The following is a 22,241-nucleotide window of genomic DNA, read 5'->3' on the forward strand; positions in this document are numbered from 1 at the left end:
AAAGCCATCCACTATTTCCTGCACATTTCCCAGAGTCTCAGTCCTTCATAGAAGGATGCGATTAATGGCCCTGCACATTTGTGTGACTGCAACCCCCATGGTGGACTTCCCAACTCCAAACTGATTCGCGACTGACCAGGAGTGGTCTGGCGTTGCCAGCTTCCACACAGCGATCACCCCACACTTCTTCACTGAGAGAACAGCTCTCATTTTTGGTATCCTTATGCTGCAGGGCAGGGACGAACTCTGCACAAAGTTCCAGGAAGGTGAGCTTTGCACATTGGAAAGTTTTGCAGCCACTGCTCGTCATTCCATACCTGCATAATGATGCAATCCCACCAAGTCCATTTCCTCCTTCCTGGTCTTCTGTATTACACTTGTGATGATGGGCACTGGGGAAAAGCATAAAGTAAGCCCTTTTGAAACTTTAGTGACAAGGCATCTATGCCTAGGGATCCTGGCTGCCTTCTTCCTGCAAATTATTGGTGAACCTTTGATGGAAAGATCTAAAATCAGAACTCCAAAAGGATTCATTGTGAAAACTCCATTCTGCCTGATCAATTTTTCTTCTGCTCAGCCAGTCAGTCTTCACATTATTGGTGCTCTTGGTATACAGGGCCCTGATAGACCATAGGTGGACTTCCATCTACTGCATCACAGATGCTGCTTCCTTTTGTAGATCCCTTGACCTCGTACCCTCCTGATGGTTTATGTATGCCATCGCTGCCATGTGTGTGATTACCAAAATATGACTATTCAGCAATGCTGGGGCCCACTGTCAAAGAGCATACTTAATTGCCCAGCCTCAGCTCTAGGAAAATGTGTGTTTTTCTTTCATTCTGAGATGGACCATATCCCTTGAGCCACCAACTTCTCAGAGAATGTTTCCCAATCTTCCAGACTGTCATCTGTGATGACATACTGCTTTGATTCTGCCTTGGCCAGATCTCCCTGAAATCTCTCTGGACTCATCCACCAACCCAGGGATTTCAACACAAATGACAAAACGTTCAACTTCCAAGATGGGGAAAAAAAATAATCAGAAAATGGTGGAGAAGGGACAGCAGGAAACTCTGGAGAATTCTCATATGCATTCTTGCCAAAGGCACTATGCCTGTGCAGGACATGACCATCCCTACAACACTCAGAGTGCCTACCCATGTCATGTGATACCTCCTCAGGACAGTTAACTGCTGAATTGATCTCGTCCCATTTTTCAGCTGATAAAGATTTTGTGGGCCTCTGTGTCCATCAACACACCAAGATTAACTAGGTGCTGAGAAGGCTGTTGCAACATTTGGATTTTTGTCTGAGCCACCAAAATAGACCCCTCCTTGGAGGAGGCGCCGACTAGAATGATATCCAGGAAAGGGTATACCTGTATCCTGTTCTGCTTGAGCAAAGCCACCAGAATGGGGACTTTTGTGAGATATAGATGACTGTCTGAAAGGCAGAATTTTGTATAAAAAAACAATTGACCCCATGAACGAAGCACAGAAATCTCCTGTGTACCTACTGAACTTGCATATGAAGATAGGCCTCCTTCAAACTGATTGCTGAAAAATAATCCCTCTGTCATATTGCCACTACTGTGGACTTTAAGATCTCCACCTTGACTCTGGCCCTTCTTATGAACTTGTTCAGGTGTTTTAAGTCCAACAATGCTCTGTCCTCCCTGGATCTCTTAGGTACAAAAAACAAGTGAGTATGTTCAGAGAACATCTCCACCTTGGTAATTATCTTGCCGATTTGCAGAAGCTGATTTATGGCCTTTAGCATATTTTCCTTGTTTGTGGATTTAAGGATACTGGAGAAGGGAGAAAAAGAAGACTCCAAATATTTGAGAATTCTATGATGTACCCTTGTCAAAACACATCCAGGATCCATTAGTCTGATAGGGAGAAAGATCACTGGTCCCTGAATTTTAATAGTCTACCCGCAGTTGTCACTCGTTGGAATTCTCCAGACTTAGTCAGGCATTGTTTTTAAGTGTTGGAATTTGCATTGCAGGAATACTGATATCTACCCTTTCAAGGCTTACATTTGCTGTAATCTTGCCTTCCATACTTTCAGTAGCCAAGAAAACGAGATTCATACCTGTAATAAGGTCAGCTATCCCTATACCCAGATTTGGAGTAAGGATGGTTCTGTAAGATCTTTTTTGAGTTATCTGAGGATTCCAGCATCACTTTGTCTCTAACAGCTCTCCAAATAGGCCACCTCCTGAATATTTTGAAGACACTAACGTGATTCTGGCTTCTATATTGTCTTTCCAGGCTCATAAACAGGGATGCTATCTGGTCACCATGCTGGAGGCCGTGACATGTGCTGAAAACATCAAAGCATCCCTGGTTTTGTTGGTTATGAAGGCTGAAGCCACTGAGATTTTCTTTAACTCCGAACCTAACCAAAACGATTTCTTCGTCTTTTTTGGGGGGGCACTCTAGCTGCAAAAAACTGTCAATCCAGGCCAGGACTGTCCTTACACAACATGTTGCTGCAGAAGAAGCCCAGATAGGAAGATCATAGATTCATAGAATCATAGAATATCAGGGTTGGAAGGGACCTCAGGAGGTCATCTAGTCCAAGCCCCTGCTCAAAGCAGGACCAATCCCCAATTTTTGCCCCATATCCCTAAATGGCCCCCTCAAGGATTGAATTTACAACCCTGGGTTTAGCAGGCCAAAGCTCAAACCACTGAGCTATCCCTCCCCCGAACGTACAGAACAATGGTATTTCCATTCTGCAATTGTTGAGTTCTTTTGGGAAAAAATCCCCTTCCATTAGGATTCCTGCATCTTAGACTAGTGCTGAAACTGCTCTGACACTTTGGGAAGAGACAAAATCTCCTTTGCTACAGTGTTCGTGGTAGAATTTTTTTGATATACCTGGATATTCCTCAGGTTTTTACAGTATTTCCCATTTGGCTTTAATTACTTTTTCCAAAAAGATGTGAAGGGCAATGTATAGTTCAGATTATGAAACAGCTGGAAAATATTTTTTTGTAATTTCTGGACCAATCGTTTTTTCTTCCTTGTAGTATTTGCTAGTGGGCTCATCCAACAAAATACCTGAAGTATCTAATCACCCTTTGTAACATCTTCTCAAATGACAGTTTGAAAAAGATCCTCTTGCTTTGCTTCATCCTGCTATTTAGATTCTGATTTTAGATTTCACCTTCCTCCTCTGAAGAAAATCCTGACTTTTGTCTTGACTTTCTCCTCTCTGGGATTTGGATTGAACATACTAACTCGTCTTCTTTTTCTTTGGTGATACCCATGAAGATGAGGATGAAAATGAATTAAATGATGATGAAGAAAAATCAGACACAAACAATTCTATTCCTTTTATTAGTTTTTGCTTTCCATGGATCAAAACCTCGTGAGTAGAGTTTTTTGCTCTGGTGATGCGTTAAAGAAACTGCTATTCTCAGAAGAACAGGCCAAGTTTTTTTCCAATATTTCTGTGGTAATTTTTTGAACCCTTTCCCCCCTTTTTTAAATTTTACTCTTTAGGGGAGGTGGGGATTGGGAATCTGAGTCAGGTGAGGAATACCATGAACCTCCTCTGCTAAATGCATCTCTATCTTTGCCCTTTGGAGAGCAGACCAAATGCTAGTAAGGGGATATTAAGCTGCTGCCCAGGGCTCCAAGATAGCAGACTTTGAGGTAATGGTGCTTTTCATACCAAACCCAAGAGCCGCCTAGCCCAAGAGAGAATTTCTTCCCAATGAGATTCCCTTCTTCTTCCCTATATATCTATCTATGCAGAATTCCTGACCTTCCCAGAGGCTACTGGAAGGAGACTGAATTTCCTGACACAGATGGGCGGGGTGTGTGTAATGATGTGACCTGCTTTGCAGGAGGGCACATCCCTGAAACAGTCTTAGTCACTTCTTGCTCTCCTGGGCCCGCCTACGGTTTCCCTGTGACAGGATGCTGTCCTTTGACATATCTGCCTCTGGTGGCCAAAGGGCTCTCCATTTTTCTTACATCCTTCAAGACATTCGTAGTCTGGCTAGTGGGGAACTAGCTCCTGGGTCAGAATAAGGCCACCAGAGCAAAACAATTTCCAACCCAGAGAATGAGGCAGCTGGAAAACAAGGCACAAACTTATTGCAGGGATGCAAAGCAGGAGGAACATAGCCTTAGTCTCCTGTCTGGACTTTCTCCATCATCCTAATAGCCCATTACTTGAGCAGTCGGGAGTGGCGCTGTATGAGACAAACTACATCTTCATATTTTGGGTTTTGTTTTCCCATTCTCTCTTGCAGCAGGTGCTGAATTCCACTTCCCTGTCAGTAGCTACTGGAGGCAGAACAAACCCGAAACTAAGGGGAAGGGTCTCTGAAAAGTGGGGGCTAGTCCCTCGTCTGCCATCCAATCAGCTCTGATTCTGTAGCAGTAGGGGGCAGACAGGCAAACTAACTATCTGTGGACTTAGCCATGAGAGAGAATAGAGGCATCAAGCACTCAAACAGCAACTGCTATAAAGGAAATATCGTACTATTAGTAGTAGTTTAGAATCAGTTCAGCATTAAATAATATTTTTTGGGTCAGTTCAACAAATCAAAAAAAAAAATCACATTTTTTTGTACAAGCAAGGCAGAAAAAATAATTCGGTCAAGTGGCAACACAAGAAAGCTAAACTCTGTGCCATAGGATCTTGCTGTTTTCAGCCTCTTCCAGACTCATAGGTCCTCACCAGCTATTCTAGGCTTCAAGTTACATGCCACTCTTATTCTAGGGCTCCTAGTTTATTCCCCCAACTCCATTTCCCCTCCTTCTGGTCCCACCTTCTTCCCCTGGGACCTTCAGGTGCTTTTTATTAAAAAGAAAATTAGTATATATAATTGTAATATACCATTTTTGCATAAACTATTATGTTAACACTTTTACTTTAGAATGACCTGATGAATATATTCACTTACGGCCATTATGAATCTGCTGACAGAAAAAGTCTTCTGGCGTTTGAATATGGGCAACTACACCAGAAAATGTATCTCCCACGGATACGGAAAAAACCTTTATGGCTAAATCACTATTGTGAACCAGTTCTTCATCTTCAGCTGTTTTTTCTCTTTCTCCCTCAGAATCCTTTTGTAACACAGTACCTGAGGAAATACAAACATGATAGGAGAAGCTATTTTACTGAGTTAATATTCTAATAACACACGCCACATCAGTCAGTGAATTGAAGCTAGTTCCACTGTCCAGCGTCTTAAGTTTGAAACAGAGGGCAACCTAACTTCACCATTAACTCCACACCATCCAAAATAGGAGAAGATACCGTTCCCAAATTTCAGATTAATCTGTCAAAAGCCTGATTGGTCTACTCACCTGTATCTGGGTTCATTTTCTTAGTTTCTTTCCTCTTTGGACTCAATTCATGCCCCGTTTCGAGAAGTATTTTATCTAGGTGTTTCCCTATAATACATATTTATGTAAATTAAACTAATTTACATACAAAGGCAGTCTCAGACTAGTTTTTTAAAATCATGTTTTCTGAACGCACTCTCTAAACTACGAACCCTGGAAAATCTGACCTAGACTGTGTCTATTTTACTTGTTGGTCAAGCGTCTAGCATGCCATGGATGTTAAATAACATTTTTATATAGATATACAAACAAGTCTCCGAGTAGTTTGACTACTAAGAAGCTTCCTAAAAACACCCATTTCTCAATTATTACCACCTTGCTAATTTCACTTCACCAAAATATCTATAACAATTGCTACTGAATTTATCATGCCATGACTCTATAGTTAAGGCTGAGTTGCATGTGTCACACCAAGCAGGATTCAACTGCTCCAGATCTTCCCCAAACTTACAGCACTTTGAGTACAGGATGAGGCCTGAGAATTTACAAGTACATCCATTAGTTTATGAGTTAATTAAAAACTGGGTCCTTTAAGATCTTCAGTGTCTGTGACAGTCTCTTCTCTTTGTCCCAAATGAGCAGAACACCACAAATACTTCAAACTCTCAAAAATTAATTTTATCTCATGCACAACCTATATTTGAAGAAGTTGGGTTATAATTAAGCTAAGTTAGTAATGATCGTATCTTATGATTATACGGGCTACTGCCAGGCTCAGATAACTTAAGTGGGGCCACTGTAACTCAATCAGCATTCTTCCTTTATAGCTAATGAAGGGCCAAAATCCCAATAATATGTATGTAAGATCTTGACTACAGTCTCTGTTAACAATCTCTCTCATAGGCCCAAACTCCATGGCCTGGTCTAAGGCATGAGGCCTGGCTAACAATGGACAATACATGGCTAAGGAAACTGGAAAAAGCAGGAAACAACCCTTGTTTGTTCACTATAGATATTATGAGCTGAAACAGCATAACTCCAGGTGGAGAGCAGTAATTGGGTGTCTTTATCATGCGTTACTGGCACACAACGCACTGAGAGGAGCCTCAAAGTCTACTCCCCAGTGCAGGAAGGAGATAACACACACTCCCCAAATGCCAACCAGAGTTCAGGGAGAGGCCTAACATGTCAGCATGAGATATGACATCCTCCCTTTCACAGATGAATCCCTCCCTCACAAATGCCAATCATAGTTCACAAAAATGCAAAGGTAAAACCAAACAATTGTTATTGCTGTGTACTCTTCACGATCCTTTTGTTTTAAATCCTCCAGAGATATACCTGTGGGCCACACCTGTCTGGAAAGAGCCACCGTCACCCCTAAGGACCTGAAATCAGGATTCAACTTACACATTTTAAAAGTAAAATTTTGGCGAATAACACCTGTGTATTAACAACTATGTTAACCTGAGCTATGGGTGAAGCCATTAAGTAATCTTTTAGACTATTAGCTTATTGTGCTAATTTTGTCTTGCTGCCAGAACCTATCCAGGGGCTCGGGAACTCCTACCCCGTCGCTTCCCTCCGCCCATCGGCATTCTATATAATCTATTGTAATCAATTGTTTAGCAGTGTCTCACTGAGCCTAATAAACAAAGTGACTCTCCGCCAGCGGTGTGCGTAATAAACACTCGTGGCTTGACTCTACACAGTGTCCATTTCTGTTCCTTCTATTTGATATCATTACTCAATAGTATGAAGAAAACTAGCTATGTGTGTCAAGAGTTCTCATTGGTAAGTTAGCTGGCTCAAATATCACTATTTTTTAAAGGTTCTGTGCCTGCAGACATAGTATGGACATCAGTGACTAAAAGACTAGATGGTACCACTGCCTTAACTTCATGGCACACCAAAGCTGCACAATGGGAAACCCAAAAGAGCAGGTACAATAGAACTCAGCTTTCCCTACCTCCCCTCTTCACATAGCACTGGTTTCACAAAGAGCCCTCAAAACCAATAAATTAATTGCAAATTTAGGTCCAGATCCACTAGTATCTCTCAGCTGTTATAGCAATGCAAGGCTGGGTTTACAGCTGCTTAACTGGCCAATGCACTCTGGCTGCTTCATGCTACCCTTCTCCACTGAGGACTCTGTCCTTAACATGTAAATATTTAAGATTGGTATTATGTCTTCAAATAATTAGAAATATCACACACACTAGCATTTTGGGGGGAATTCTTGTTTAGTTTTTATGTTAGTTAGTTTAGTATGTAATTTTAACTACATTTTTTAAAAACTAAAGAAATTCCCAGGAGGAAAAAAAAAAAAAAACCTCTTAGAAGCTGGGTTTAAGGTTGAGAGTATGTGCCAGTAATTTAAGGATAAAAAGTTTTCAAAACCATGCATTACAAACTCAGGAAATTCAAAATTAAATTAATAATTAAAAGAAATCCAAATATGTTAAGGTAAGAAATGCACAGTTTAGGGTCCCAAACAACCTTAAGTCTGCCCTATAGTGATGACTTGAGGGGAAAGATAAAATCTGATAGGTCTTTGAGAATCCATTTAATGTACACTAGGACCACAAAAACTAAGATGCATTAGTCACAGCCATATTATTACCGTATAACATCACTACAGGGCAGAGATACAGTTGTGCCTGGAAAAGGCAACTACCTCAAAGTAAACAGTGTGAAAAAAAATTACAGTAAGAAAGAATGTAAGGAAATAACCCCAAGTCACTACATGCCAGTAGACAAAAGCTCTATAAAGACTAGCACCATATGGGAAGAAAATTATTATCCAGACTTTCTAAATGATCTTATTAAAGGTTCACTACTGAAGAATTTAAGTTTATAAAGGTAGTCAACAAAGCATGAGATTAAGCCAATCAAGACACACAACTTTTCAAAACAAGATCTCTCTCTATTGCAGCTATTCAAATTTCTAAGACTAGAAAACTAAACATTTTAGGTAAAAAGTGTGCGATCTTATTTCTGTAAAACGCTTTAAGGGAACAGAAATGAGAATCACAATTGACAATTTTAAGACATGTCCCTGAACAATCAAACCCATCTTACCAGAACCTGGCAGGACAACATCTACAGCGAAACAAGTCATCATCTCCTCCTGTAATAGGTCAACAACAGTCACCGAACAGTACTGTCCCACGAGCAGAGGGGTAATAATGTTAGCACAATCTTTGTTCCATCCTCCTTGTTTTGGAACAACATTAGCAACACAACACTTAATGGCCTGAAAGAGAAAACCAAAAAAGAATACATTTTTTTAAGAAAATAAAATTAGAGCCTGCAAAATCTTTGGTTTGCAAGAAATATAGTCACTGGTTCTTATTTTTGTTTTTGCACTCAAGTCAATCAAGTCCATATTAACAATTCAAGCTATTTACATAAGGTCCTACGGTTACAGGGGAACTAAGGGACAATATATTGAATTCTTGTTCCTATTCTTCCCCTGCCTCCACTGTTACTGGTGTGCACATGGGGTACATGTGCAAGACTGCCCTTGTGCCTCCCCTCCCCCACATCCTTCAGTTCTTTCACAGACACAGAAGCCAACTGCTATAGAACTCCACAGGAGGGAGGGAGGGAGGGCGGGGAGTGGAATAGATATACGGACATCATCTCAAAGAGCCAGTTACTCTAGAGCATGTAACTGTTCTCTCTAAATGACTGTCAATATGTATTCCACTTTTGGTGACTAACAAGCAGTGACCTAGTATAAAGGAAGTAAGTGCTCAGAAAGTCTACTTAAATAAAGGCTCCAGGACAGCTCTGATAAAGGGGGTTTCAGATCTTGATACCCCAACTATGCTGTGTAATGTGAAAACATGTAAATGTGTGGACTGATCCCAGAGTAGCCACTCTGAGGGTTTCAGATAGGAATGCATCTTAGGGAAGCCGCAGAAGCTGCCTGAGTTCTGGTACAGTAGGCTCTTACCTGCATGGGTGGATCTGATCTTGTTAACTCATAGCATACCCTAATACAATTAGATACCCCACACTTAGCTTTTGGGTAGATCTTGCCTGAACTTTCATCCTATCTGTGAATGCCACAAATAGTCTCAGGGAGTCTGAAAAGTTTGATCCTGTCAAGGTAAAATGAAAGAGCCCTACAAACACCAAATGTGTACTTTCTAGTTTCTCTTTGTAGTGGGACTTAAGAAAACAGGCAGATAAATCACCTGATTTAAATGGAAGGCTACCACTTAGGAAAAAACAAAATTAGCATGAGGCCTTACGGCACTTTGTCCTAACAGAACACACTAAGACTGAAAAGACATGAGAGCCTGCATTTCAAACTTTCAAATTGATGTTATAGCCACTTCAGTTATGTCTTCACAGCAGCTAGGAGGTGCAAATCCTAGCACAGGTAGACATTCACATGCAAGCTCTGCTCAAGTTAGCATGCTAACAATAGCAGTGTGGCTGTGTTGGCTGGCTTGGGCTAGCTGCCAGAGTACATATCCATGGGGTCGGGCAAGAGTGTATGCGGGCAGCTAGCCTATGTCACCACCCAGGTTGCCACATTCATACTGGGTTTTTACACCTCCTAGCTGCTATGTAGACATATAAGGCCCTCTTCGGAGATGGATGCAGGGTGAGCAAGAATGAGCATGATGACAGGGATGCAAAAGGGAAAAGGAGAGGGCTCTGGGACTGGGGGGAAATAAGAGCCTTAAGGAACTTAGCGACTGTGGGGAAGGAGAATATGGTGTGACCCCAGAGGGAGGGGATGTTGAGCTGATATTGCTCAGTGTACTCCTGTGGAGCTGACTGATAGCCCTGAGTTAGTGAGTGAGAGTGCATCATCCACAATGAAAAGAATAGGAGTCTTTAGAGGACATAGATGGCATTGCTCCGCCCAAACAGGCCATCATTTCCACTTGGCTGCTTATATTAGTCTAGTAGAGTCTTTTCTGAACTAGTGTGCTCTGACCTCCATAGAGCAGCTTCTCTCCATGATGATTAGCAAGCCAGCATCTGCCCTGTCAAGTGCAACAAAGCTGGGGTCCAGATGTAGAAAGTATCCTTCATTCTGGGAGATTATGATAGTTAAAAGAGATGAGGATATCTGTGGCTGAGTGGACAAGTTCATGAGGTTCCAGTACCAGAACTGTCTGGGCTGGTTTTAATATGATCATCACTGCTGAATCCTACAATGTGGTTTCTGAAAACCCTTGGTATTAATGGTATCAGTGGATAAGCCTAGATCATTCCTGGAGTCCACAAGTTGAGGAAAGTATTTGTCAGAGAACCTGGTTCAGACCCTGCCCTTTGAGCAAAACAGCTGACATTAACCTTTGAGGCGAACAGATAGACAGTCAGGTGACCCTACTTACAGAAAGATGTTCTGGATGACAGAGTCCATGACAGTCCATTTGTGGTTTCCTTGTGAACTGTCTGTGGAGATGGTCCTAGGACATTTTATAATTCTGGCAGAAGCAGAGCTACTGGAATGATTTGTGGCAAATGCACCAGTTCCAAAAACAGTTTCCTGGCAAAGAGGGAATGATCCTCCCTGTCTTACAAAACATTACTACATTGCTATTGTATTGAGAGCTGTGACGTGGACTGTCAAACCCCACAGAGTGGGAAGGGATATCTGTGAATGCTAGACCCATAGCTCTGATTTCTGATCTTAAGATTCCAGCATTAAAACTCTAAAGCCTAGAATGTCTTGAGTCAGCATGAAGCGATTAACAGCTACAGCATAGTCGAAAGCTTTTTGTTTAGAATATCTTAAGGTGCAATCATTACTGGGATTCACTGTTACCATCTACGTTAAGTTCAGAGTCATTTTTGGCCTTTTTAAAAAATAACATGGCTTTATGAATGACAACTGTATGACAGCATAGGTTATCAGCAAGTATATTTATATGATTGTGAGTCTCACCGGAAATCCAGACATCTTGGGTCTGAAGATGTCCCAGGTGAGTTCCCCATCCAAACACAGAAGCATGTTCATGAGCATCTTGGTAGGAAGCTATGGGCAAAACAGTACTCCCCTTGCACATCTGGAAAGGGTGCTTCCCCCAATTTAAATAAAAGAGAGCTTCTCAAGGACCCTATACTTGAAGTTTTGAGGGGAAAAAAGGAAGGATGGATTTGTATTTAGGGGTGCATATTTTAAGGAGTGGACTTTGTATTTAGGGGTGCATATTTTGCCATCCCTGTGAAAAACTGCCCAAATGTGGCCAAGTTTTAAGTCTCTGGGGGAAAAAGTCACAGCTCTTTATACCTATCCTGAAGAAACTTCAGATTTTTGCAGTTACAATCTCCACGATTTCATCCACATTGGGTATGCTCAACAGTGCTGATGAACCACATGGGTATCAATATGATGCAAAGAGATGGAATTTGTTTTTCCAGTTTGCTTTTTAAAAATCTAGGAAATTACACACACAAAGCCATTTTAAAAGAACGTTAAGGTTGTAAAGTCAAGAGCCCAAAAGAACGGAAACACCAGAATTAAGATGGCTTTTGCTATTCTAATTTAGTCTTATTTTACATATGTATTATAACCGTCCTTATTTATGATCACATACCATTTTGCCCCACAGGATTCCTACTTCATTCAGTGCACAGAGTAGACCTGCTCTAAGGATACAGAGCTGCGTAGTAAAGGAGACTGTCTTGTCCATGAAACAATCTCTGTGAAGACGACCCAGGAGCTTTGGGCAAAGACTGACTGATGTCTCCTGGTTCCATGACACTGTGGAAGTCAGTCTCTGTGTCTTGTCACAGCTTTCCTTAAATTAGCTCCAAAGGCTGGGATGCTAGCAGTGAACAACACACAGAAAAAATCTGGCACAAGGGTAGAAGAGACATAGCTAAAACCCAGAGCTTCATGGGCAAGTCAGAACTGCCTCAATTTTCAGGAAGAGAACCAGCCCAAATGTCATGGACATGGGAGAGGAGAAGATCCAAAATACAGCTTAAATAGCCACCTATTTCTCATGGTGTATATGTTAGGTGTATAGGGATAGAGCACCAGTTTGAGATCTCAGTATAAATTCTCAAGTGAAAATGGATTTGGTGGACTCATTCCAGGTAGCAAATTAATATTTGTCCAAATACTACAGTCTGAAATAATTCGCAACCTGTAAAGGTTCAAAGAAAAAATATTTCACTAGTGCTTCAGCATTAGGTGAGATGTGTGGGTGACAGTATGTTAGATGATGGAAAATTAGCTGGTGTTATCTGAGCTTCAACAAGCACCACTTGGAGAAGGTTCTAGTGTCTAGCCTGCACTGGGTGGCATGTCTTCCATGAGTGGAAATATGCAGAGGCCAAAATTCTCTAATAACTTTTGACAAATTTTCAATTGCCACACTTTCAACACTTCACAAAACCATAACTCTGAATTACTAACAGTAACTGAATCATTAGTAGAGATACGATTCTGTCATGGTGGTCACCCCTGTCATGGAACTCAGGAATTCTGCCATTTACATCAACTCCATCATGAAAGCTCACCACTGTCACAGAACCATGAATTATGCCATTTATCCTGCTGCCATGCATTAACATCTCATTAGTTCACTTTGATCTAGTCCTCTTTGAATGCCACCGCCCCCAGTAATCTCCCCCCAAATCACTCAATCGCAACACACACACCCCCAGTCTCCTCGATCCCTGACCCCCCTCTGATCCCAGTCCCCATCCCCCCTCCAGCTTGTCACTGGAGGAAGAGTGATCAGGATGAGATGCAGAGGGCTTGAGTTGATCTCTGCAGAGAAACTGGCCAGGGCACAGGACAGCGCTGCCCTCTTCCTGCTAGGACGAAGAGGCCTCTCTCCAGATTAGGGCCTTGGGGCCTGGGACCTGCCAAGTGAAGCACCACGCCCAGGTAGCAGGTCCCAGCAACCAGCTAGGGAGGGAGATGAGGAAAGGGGGGAGAAATCAAGGTCCAGGGGACCTACAAGAAGGAAAGAAGGTAGAAAATGGGAGCTGCCGCTACAGGGAACCCAGCTACACTGAGTGGAAGAGAGGACAGGGCAGACCCCCCCTCCCACCATAATTCAAGCACTGATTAACAGTTAGTTGGTTCAATCTGATCTAGTCCTGTTTTAGAGAGGACTATATCAAAACAAGCTAACTGCTAATGCATGGCAGCTGGGTGTACAAGGTTGCCATGACCATATGGTGAAAATCATCTATTTTTTACTGTGACTATGCCATGAATTATGTGTAATTTTACCATGACAACATCATACCCCTAATCATTATAAACGGAATGATACCAAACTACGCTTGCAATATTATCTTTTAACAAAATGTTGTGGTAACTGCAATTATAGCATGCCACTAGAAACACTGATTTAACTGACAACTGTTCATTTAAATACAACATTTGCTTACCCAACTAGCTATTAGAAGTTAAAAAGAAATACTCACACAGGGAGGAAACAGTTCGATGTCTTTGTGGAGTGGTTTAATCCAATCTAGTGGAGCATTTTCTCCATTGCCATAATCGATATATAACACTTGTGCTTTCTTCTGCAAGACATCCACCTTTTTTACCAGTACTCTGTTCCAGGTCTACACGTGAACAAATGATATTCCGGATGTAAAAACACAACTACACACTCATTATATTCTCCACAAAAGGAATAATTTCAGGAATTACTTTTACTCCATCAAGTTGGCAACAAAGTAAAAAATATTGATCAGTTCTGAAGCAACTCAACTGAACCAAAGACTCATTGTACAGCAATAGTTTTGGGCAAAAGTCATCTGAAAAAGAATTAGTACTGTCACCAAGACATGGTTCATTTCAAAGCACAAAACATTCAGGATTCACAGCAAGTCTGCTCCAAAGAAATTTCCATCTCCTCCCTCCGCCCCCCAGGACAGACACCACATATCATTACAATGCTTCTAACAGCTTAAGAGTCTGGTAGCATTGAAGGAAAGGAGGAGGGGGAAAGAAGAAAGTATAGAAGATGACAAGGGGGGAAATAAGTTGTTTTACTAAGGGCAGGTCTTCACTACCCACCGGATCGGCGGGTAGTAATCAATCTATTGGGGACCGATTTATCGTGTCTCATCTAGACGCGATAAATCGATCCCCGAACGCGCTCCCCATCTACTCCGGAACTCCAGCTTGCGAGAGTCTGAAGAGGAGTCGACGGGGGAGTGGCAGTGCTCGACTCGCCACCATCCTCACGGCCAGATAAGTCGACCTAAGATACGCCCACTTCAGCTACGCTATTCGCGTAGCTGAAGTTGCATATCTTAGGTCAACCCCCCACAAGCGTAGACCAGGGCTAACAACAAAACTGCTGTCAGGAAAGTCAGGCCACACACCAGGTAAGAATCAGAAGTAAATGGGGAGGGTCAAATGACCTGCACTAAGGTTAAAAAAATTGAGGTATAACTCTTATTTGCAGGTTGTCCCGTTGTACCAATAGCAAGATAGCCCATCATGGTAAGTATTTTGACTTGCTTAGGGTCTGTTTAAAAAGAAAATTAACTTAATAAAGAACTTAAAGAAAATATTACATGAAAATGAGCTGCTCTAGGACAAGGTAAATTATCTCAAAAGACAAGAATTTCTACAAAGTTTTTGGATTTCAGAATGTGCAAGAGTATAAACTACACCTGGTTTCCAAATGCTACAACAGATTCATCACTCAATGCAAATGCTGATAACAATGGGAGTTACATGCAACACAAAACAGAATATATAAAACTAAATAAACACACACAATTTAAAAAGGTATTTAGGACGTTTAGATATTTACAGTCCCACATTCTTTTAAAAACGTTTATCAGGCCTCAAATAAAAAAAAAAGTTACCTGATCCAGAGAATATTTTGCAACACAAACTTCCCCTTTGATAGGAATATATTCCTCTTGGTTAACAATATTTGCATAACAATCTTTTAGTTTCACAGTAAGTTTGCTGATATGTTCTAAAACTTCTGGAGAATAGACCTGTATATAAAATTCACTTGGGTTCCTGAAGTCTGTGACTGTACCCTAAAAAGAAAAGCCATACTACTGAAGTATCTAACATTAATACTTGTCATCAATAACTTACCATGTTTACTATTTAATGGAAACATGAAGAGTGTCTATATACTATAAATATTCTGTATCAGTTAGAACTGGTAGATGTACACTACTGATGCTAGGAATGTCCAATTCTGTACTACCATCCCCATCCCTTTTATAGCACTTCCATCTGTAGATGGAACAACTCTTAAAAGGATGGGCCAGGATTGCTATCCACATTTTACATGTGAGGAAACAGACACACAGAGGTGAACTGACCTGTCCAAAAAATAGATATGAACACAGAAGATTCTGACAGTGAAATGTATCAATATTTTCCAAAAATAAATTTAATCATGCAGTGGGTGGCAAGGAGAAAGTACCTGTATTTCCATAGCTTTTTTGAGCCCTAGGTTTTGCAGATCAGAAAGCATTATTTTCTTGATGTCATCTTCTATCTTGTGTGCATCAACAGGAGATAAACTGCCCTATTTAGAAACAAATATAGGTGACTTCTAAATTGGAATTGAATATTACCTGCTTCAGGGTAGCCCTTTAAAGCATTTACGTTTAATTAAATTTTCAAAAGTAACCAAAAGTGACTTAGGTACTGAAGAATTTAAGTCTCAGAGAAAGTCAACTTAGGTGCTTTTGAAAATTTTATGCCTAAACCCGAAATGGAGCACAAAGACACTACCTTCCTTCAACTCCTCACCATTTGCTCAGAATAGCAACTCTTCTGACAAAAGTGAGCATTGTTCTATACAGAGGTGTTTGAAAGCACAAGGTACAAGCATACAGTTTTGAAGTCTAAAAGAGCAGCAGTTGCCTTTGGTATTGGATAACTTACCAATTTAAAAAAAAAATGTAGGACTGCTCTGCTAAAGAGTTTAACATGACCTGCAAATCTAAATGAAATTAAATGCACTAAATCTAAATTAAATTAAACACACTTAACTCCCACTGATTTCAATATATATCTAATTTGCTCAGACCATAACAAAATGGCACCATATTTAAATTTGTACCTTACTATTATATCATAAAATACTCTCTCGTCTGTACACGAACAAAGGGATCCCAATAATGGCTTATCAGCCTATCTCTATACTGGGATCCACATCTACTAAAGCTTTTCTGTGACATCCTATAATGTAAGATGCATTTTTCAATGCAAGAATAAAATGTATTAAATTTCCTTCACTGTATTAGTTCGTAGTGCATGTCGTCTTGCACAACCTGAGATTTAAAACTGAGCTGAAGCTAAACACAAATGGAACTGTGTTCTTTATACATTTATTAAAAACCACGAAATAAGGATGTATTTAATTCATTATCAATATATCCTCTTTTGCAAGGCACCTTTATTTAATTGACCTTTATTGTCAATTAGCATTTGCTGTTTCGAATCAGAGTTATACTGCGATATAAGCACTGGAGGTCTGGACTATTTTATATGGCTATATATAAACTACCATCAAGGTAAAGAAAGAAATCAGACCTATAACCTTGAATAAGGATTTAAAGTAGAAAAATTAATGGAAAGCTAATCTTACCGGGAAGCTCAGATATATTTATACCCAATAGTTTGTGCAAACAAGTTTCCCTCCATTTACCTTCCAAAAAGGAAAAAATTATGATGGAAGTTGGGTGAAACCTTGTTGAAGCTGATGGCCATGATAGTGCCCTTCATTAAGGATAAATGTAAGAAGCAGTTAAGCTACTTTTTTGGAGTAAGATAGCTGAAATAATAGGAGCAACTGCCCAAAACACAGACAATATGTAAGGCCAGTTGAAATCTGAAATATGTGGGTGGAAAGGTTTCAGTGGAGATGGAATACAAACAGAAAGGCCTGGGTATTGTCTGCTGGAGTAACATAGGTCTGTGGGCAGAAGCAGCAGAAGAGAACGCTAAGAAAGGGCTTTTTGACGAGTCTGCTAGCTGGAAAGAATCCTGAAACTACAAGCAAAGAAAATTGCCTCCTATGTTTTTATTCTGAGAAACATGACAATGTGCACATTCTAAATCAACAGTATTGCATCAAAGAAATACCCAGCTCATCAATTTCTCTTCCTAGCAGAAACAACCCACACGTTCCTGAATAACTGCTAACCGCGTGGGCTGAAAAAGGTAACAATATACAATGTGTTAGGAAATGTAAGCATGTAAGTAATGTTTCTGATTTAGACATTTTATATTTCTGTCTCCCCTTCAAATCAGAACCTCCACTACCGCTGCCATCTACCATACTCTCTCCTGACACAGGTAAGAAAGATCCAGCAATAACTGAACTCTACTTTTCTCAAAAACTTCAGTTTTAAACAACCATTTTGGAAAGTTGCTTAGACTAGCTTGTTTGATTTGAAGCAACAGTGTATTTTGACAGGTTTCAGAGTAACAGCCGTGTTAGTCTGTATTCGCAAAAAGAAAAGGAGTACTTGTGGCACCTTAGAGACTAACCAATTTATTTGAGCATGAGCTTTCATGGTGGCTGAACTTTGTGACTTTGTCCTTACCCATAACTATTTCACATTTGGGGACAATGTATACCTTCAGATCAGCGGCACTGCTATGGGTACCCGCATGGCCCCACAGTATGCCAACATTTTTATGGCTGATTTAGAACAACGCTTCCTCAGCTCTCGTCCCCTAAAGCCCCTACTCTACTTGCGCTATATTGATGAATTCATCATCATCTGGACCCATGGAAAAGAAGCCCTTGAGGAATTCCACCATGATTTCAACAATTTCCATCCCACCACCAACCTCAGCCTGGTCCAGTCCACACAAGAGATCCACTTCCTGGACACTACAGTGCTAATAAACAATGGTCACATAAACACCACCCTATACCAGAAACCTACTGACCGCTATTCCTACCTGCATGCCTCCAGCTTTCACCCTGACCACACCACATGATCCATCGTCTACAGCCAAGCTCTGCGATACAACCGCATTTGCTCCAACCCCTCAGACAGAGACAAACACCTACAAGATCTCTGTCAAGCTTTCTTACAATTACAATACCCACCTGCAGAAGTAAAGAAACAGATTGATAGAGCCAGAAGAGTTCCCAGAAGTTACCTACTACAGGACAGGCCTAACAAAGAAAATAACAGAACGCCACTAGCCGTCACCTTCAGCCCCCAACTAAAACCCCTCCATTATTAAGGATCTACAACCTATCCTAAAGGATGACCCAACACTCTCACAAATCTTGGGAGACAGGCCAGTCCTTGCCTACAGACAGCCCCGCAACCTGAAGCAAATACTCACCAACAACCACATACCACACAACAGAACCACTAACCCAGGAACTTATCCTTGCAACAAAGCCCGTTGCCAATTGTGCCCACATATCTATTCAGGGGACACCATCACAGGGCCTAATAACATCAGCCACACTATCAGAGGCTCGTTCACCTGCACATCCACCAATGTGATATATGCCATCATGTGCCAGCAATGCCCCTCTGCCATGTACGTTGGTCAAACTGGACAGTCTCTACGTAAAAGAATAAATGGACACAAATCAGATGTCAAGAATTATAACATTCATAAACCAGTCGGAGAACACTTCAATCTCTCTGGTCACGCAATCACAGACATGAAGGTCGCTATCTTAAAACAAAAAAACTTCAAATCCAGACTCCAGCGAGAAACTGCTGAATTGGAATTCATTTGCAAATTGGATACTATTAATTTAGGCTTAAATAGAGACTGGGAGTGGCTAAGTCATTATGCAAGGTAGCCTATTTCCTCTTGTTTTTTCCTACCCCCCCCCCCAGATGTTCTGGTTTAACTTGGATTTAAACTTGGAGAGTGGTCAGTTTGGATGAGCTATTACCAGCAGGAGAGTGAGTTTGTGTGTGTATGGGGGTGGGTTTTTGGAGGGGGGTGAGGGAGTGAGAGAACCTGGATTTGTGCAGGAAATGGCCTAACTTCATTATCATGCACATTGTGTAAAGAGTTGTCACTTTGGATGGGCTATCACCAGCAGGAGAGTGAATTTGTGTGGGGGGGTGGAGGGTGAGAAAACCTGGATTTGTGCTGGAAATGGCCTAACCTGATGATTACTTTAGATAAGCTATTACCAGCAGGACAGTGGGGTGGGAGGAGGTATTGTTTCATATTCTCTGTGTATATATAAAGTCTGCTGCAGTTTCCATGGTATGCATCCGATGAAGTGAGCTGTAGCTCACGAAAGCTCATGCTCAAATAAATTGGTTAGTCTCTAAGGTGCCACAAGTACTCCTTTTATTTTAGTGTATTTTGAAGCGATCAAAATTTCTTAACTTCCTATTCTCTTCACTATAGTGAGTTGAGCATTATGATGTTTAAAACATTACGATGTTTACCATAACACATTAAACTTAAATTCATCCAACCTGCAGTGAGCTTCTCCAAAAACCAGAGCCAATTAAAATAAAAGTTAACATTCTGTACCTTAAAATCAATTTTATTCTTAATTTCACCAGGCAACTTGGCATTATCTTCACTTTTCTTTAAACTGAAATAAAGCAGTTGATTAAACTATTAAAGAAAGTCACAACAGTATTCAAGAACCAGCAAATAAAGAATCAAGCCATTTTAGTAACAGGTACTTATAGACCCAAAGCAAAATGACTAAAGTGTTGTAAACGTATGAGTGTCAACCTGCATCCTAGATCCACAATGAAGACTGCATAATAAAGTAAGGTAAAGGCCAGCTTATTTTATTTTTTTTAAACCATACTTCACAGCTGGTAACTAGCAAGAACAGTTCTTGCATCTGAAGTCAGATGTCGGAGGTTATTAATTGTACATTTAATATATATGCATGCTGAGGTGTGTCTCACTTTTTATAGTGATACATTTTTTAAAAAATTCTGATCATGAAGATTTTATTTTAATTTTACTTACTTGACATGAAAATTAATGCAACTTCATGGCTAATTATTACAGAAAGGATATAAACTTAAAACAAACAGTCTGGGCCAACAAGTTCTCAGACTACGCTGAAAAACAGCAGTATGGTGTACCAACTCCTCTATGAAACTTTTCTTCCCCAGAATCTCAGCTCTCTTTCTTCTTTAAGTCTTTAGTTATGGTTGTGACAAAAAACTCAAACACTAAATGAGAGTTTAGACTTGACCTCAAGTTAATTGGCAATTAACATGTTTGTAAAGGTTTGTGTGGGTGCTCCCCAAAGGTCTGTTCCAGGGTACAAATGTTTGTTCTTTACCTTGACTGAATCCCAAGGTAAAGGGCAAATGTTCGTATCCATGGACCATCTCCTCTCTCACTGGAGAGCAAACATCATTCTTGGATGAAATTCTGTCCCTACTGAAGTCAAATGGCAAAACGCCCATTGACTTCAATAGGGCAGGATTTCATTCCATATAAGCACAGTTATTGTACACATGGAAGAGAAGCATAACATAAGCATGTAATAGATTTGAATTTCTTTTACCACTATGCAGCAGCTGCAAATAGAGGTAGTACCACAGTGACATCTAGGCTCTGGCTGCAAAAAATCTACATTACTAGTCAGGTAAGGAGGCAGAAAAAAAAATTCAGCTTGACTTTTCCCACCCCAAATTCGTTTGCAGTGCTGTAACTTAACAAGAGACGTTTTCACTTGTAAACTCAGCAAATTTTATATTTAGCCATTCAGACACAGTATAAAGCTCTATGTGGTCATTTTCAGACACCTTTCTGAACCTTTTTTTTTTTTTTTATTAATTTCCAGCCCTCTCCTGCCTCGTTTTCTTATGATGGTCAGATTTACAATGTAGTGGAATATCTTTCAGTATAAGACCAAGCAACATAGATCATTTAAAGGTATTCGAATTATAGTAAAAAAATTAGAATTAAATCAAAAGTAATAGTCATTTGCCTATTTTTAAGATTCTCTGAGTTACAAGATTTTGCTTTAACATCCTAAACTTACTTTTGTTTAATTGGCTTGCATACAATACCATGTGCAGACCAATCTTTCTTCTGGCAGTCTGTAGAACAATAATATGTCTGTTTACACTGAGAACATCTCAGATCTCCTAAAATTTAAAAAAAAAAAAAAAAGTCAGTACTGTGCCTAACCTAAAGAAGGGAAGAGGCACAATCATGGCTGAACAAAAAAAGTTGTTTGCATTACTATATCTGTGTTGGACCCAGGATACGAGAGGGACAAGGTAGGTGAGGTAATATCTTTTATTGGACCAACTTGTGTTGGTGAAAGGGACAAGCTTTCAAGGCTCAAAAGAACGTCCCTTTCATCCACGCAAGTTGGTCCAACAAAAGATATCTCATCCATCTTATCTCTCTCAAAAAGAGCTGACAAGGTATAGAATACATATTTATTATTAATTTAAGATACCATTATCTTTTTGTTTTTGAAGTCTGTACTTCATTAATTTTTCACTGAAGTATTTGCTTTTTCATCTGTGTGGTGTCACCATGGATTTCTCAAAGCATGGATTGACTGATTGATTGGACTGATTAATAGTTTTGTCTGATGCTTTTTAATCTTTGCTATTTATGTTTCGCAGAATTACTATGCCAATGTAAAATATCAATTTCTTTCAAAGTGAAAGTCTGGGGGAGAGGGCTTAATATCTACATTTTTATAAGAGCCTTTTGCACATATTTACTTGAAAGCCTCGTCCAACTTGAGTACTGTGTGTGCAGGCCTAAGGGATAGTAATTAAGGCTTACCATACAGACCGCAATGATGGCAAGTAGTCATCCGAGGGGACGGCATTAACGAATTAAATAGTTTTGAATTGTAGCTTATAGATAAAATATTCTCAGGGGAATTCTGTATCTTCTTCTGCTTTGTGTGAAGCAAGTCAGAATTGGAGCTCTGTAAGAGAAGACAAATCTCAAATAATATTTTGTAACAGGAACTCAAGCTCTAA

At 40.3% G+C, this 22,241-nt stretch overlaps 1 protein-coding gene across 1 annotated transcript in view; it reads right to left on the bottom strand.

The window, feature by feature from the left end:
- The window catches only part of TDRD1 (tudor domain containing 1), a 54,059-nt gene that overhangs the window by 26,658 nt on the left and 5,160 nt on the right, over nucleotides 1–22,241 (bottom strand). Inside the window, exons 4-12 of the mRNA XM_077821944.1 lie at nucleotides 22,039–22,186; nucleotides 21,275–21,380; nucleotides 19,789–19,852; nucleotides 15,725–15,829; nucleotides 15,144–15,326; nucleotides 13,740–13,883; nucleotides 8,400–8,574; nucleotides 5,340–5,426; nucleotides 4,931–5,113 (exon numbers count right to left, since the gene is read on the bottom strand). Of these exons, the coding sequence (XP_077678070.1) occupies nucleotides 4,931–5,113; nucleotides 5,340–5,426; nucleotides 8,400–8,574; nucleotides 13,740–13,883; nucleotides 15,144–15,326; nucleotides 15,725–15,829; nucleotides 19,789–19,852; nucleotides 21,275–21,380; nucleotides 22,039–22,186 (1,195 nt within the window). The remainder of the gene's footprint in view (nucleotides 1–4,930; nucleotides 5,114–5,339; nucleotides 5,427–8,399; nucleotides 8,575–13,739; nucleotides 13,884–15,143; nucleotides 15,327–15,724; nucleotides 15,830–19,788; nucleotides 19,853–21,274; nucleotides 21,381–22,038; nucleotides 22,187–22,241) is intronic.

The sequence above is a fragment of the Eretmochelys imbricata genome, chromosome 7 (genome assembly GCF_965152235.1).
Source record: "Eretmochelys imbricata isolate rEreImb1 chromosome 7, rEreImb1.hap1, whole genome shotgun sequence".
In the NCBI taxonomy this organism is placed as follows: domain Eukaryota; kingdom Metazoa; phylum Chordata; order Testudines; family Cheloniidae; genus Eretmochelys; species Eretmochelys imbricata.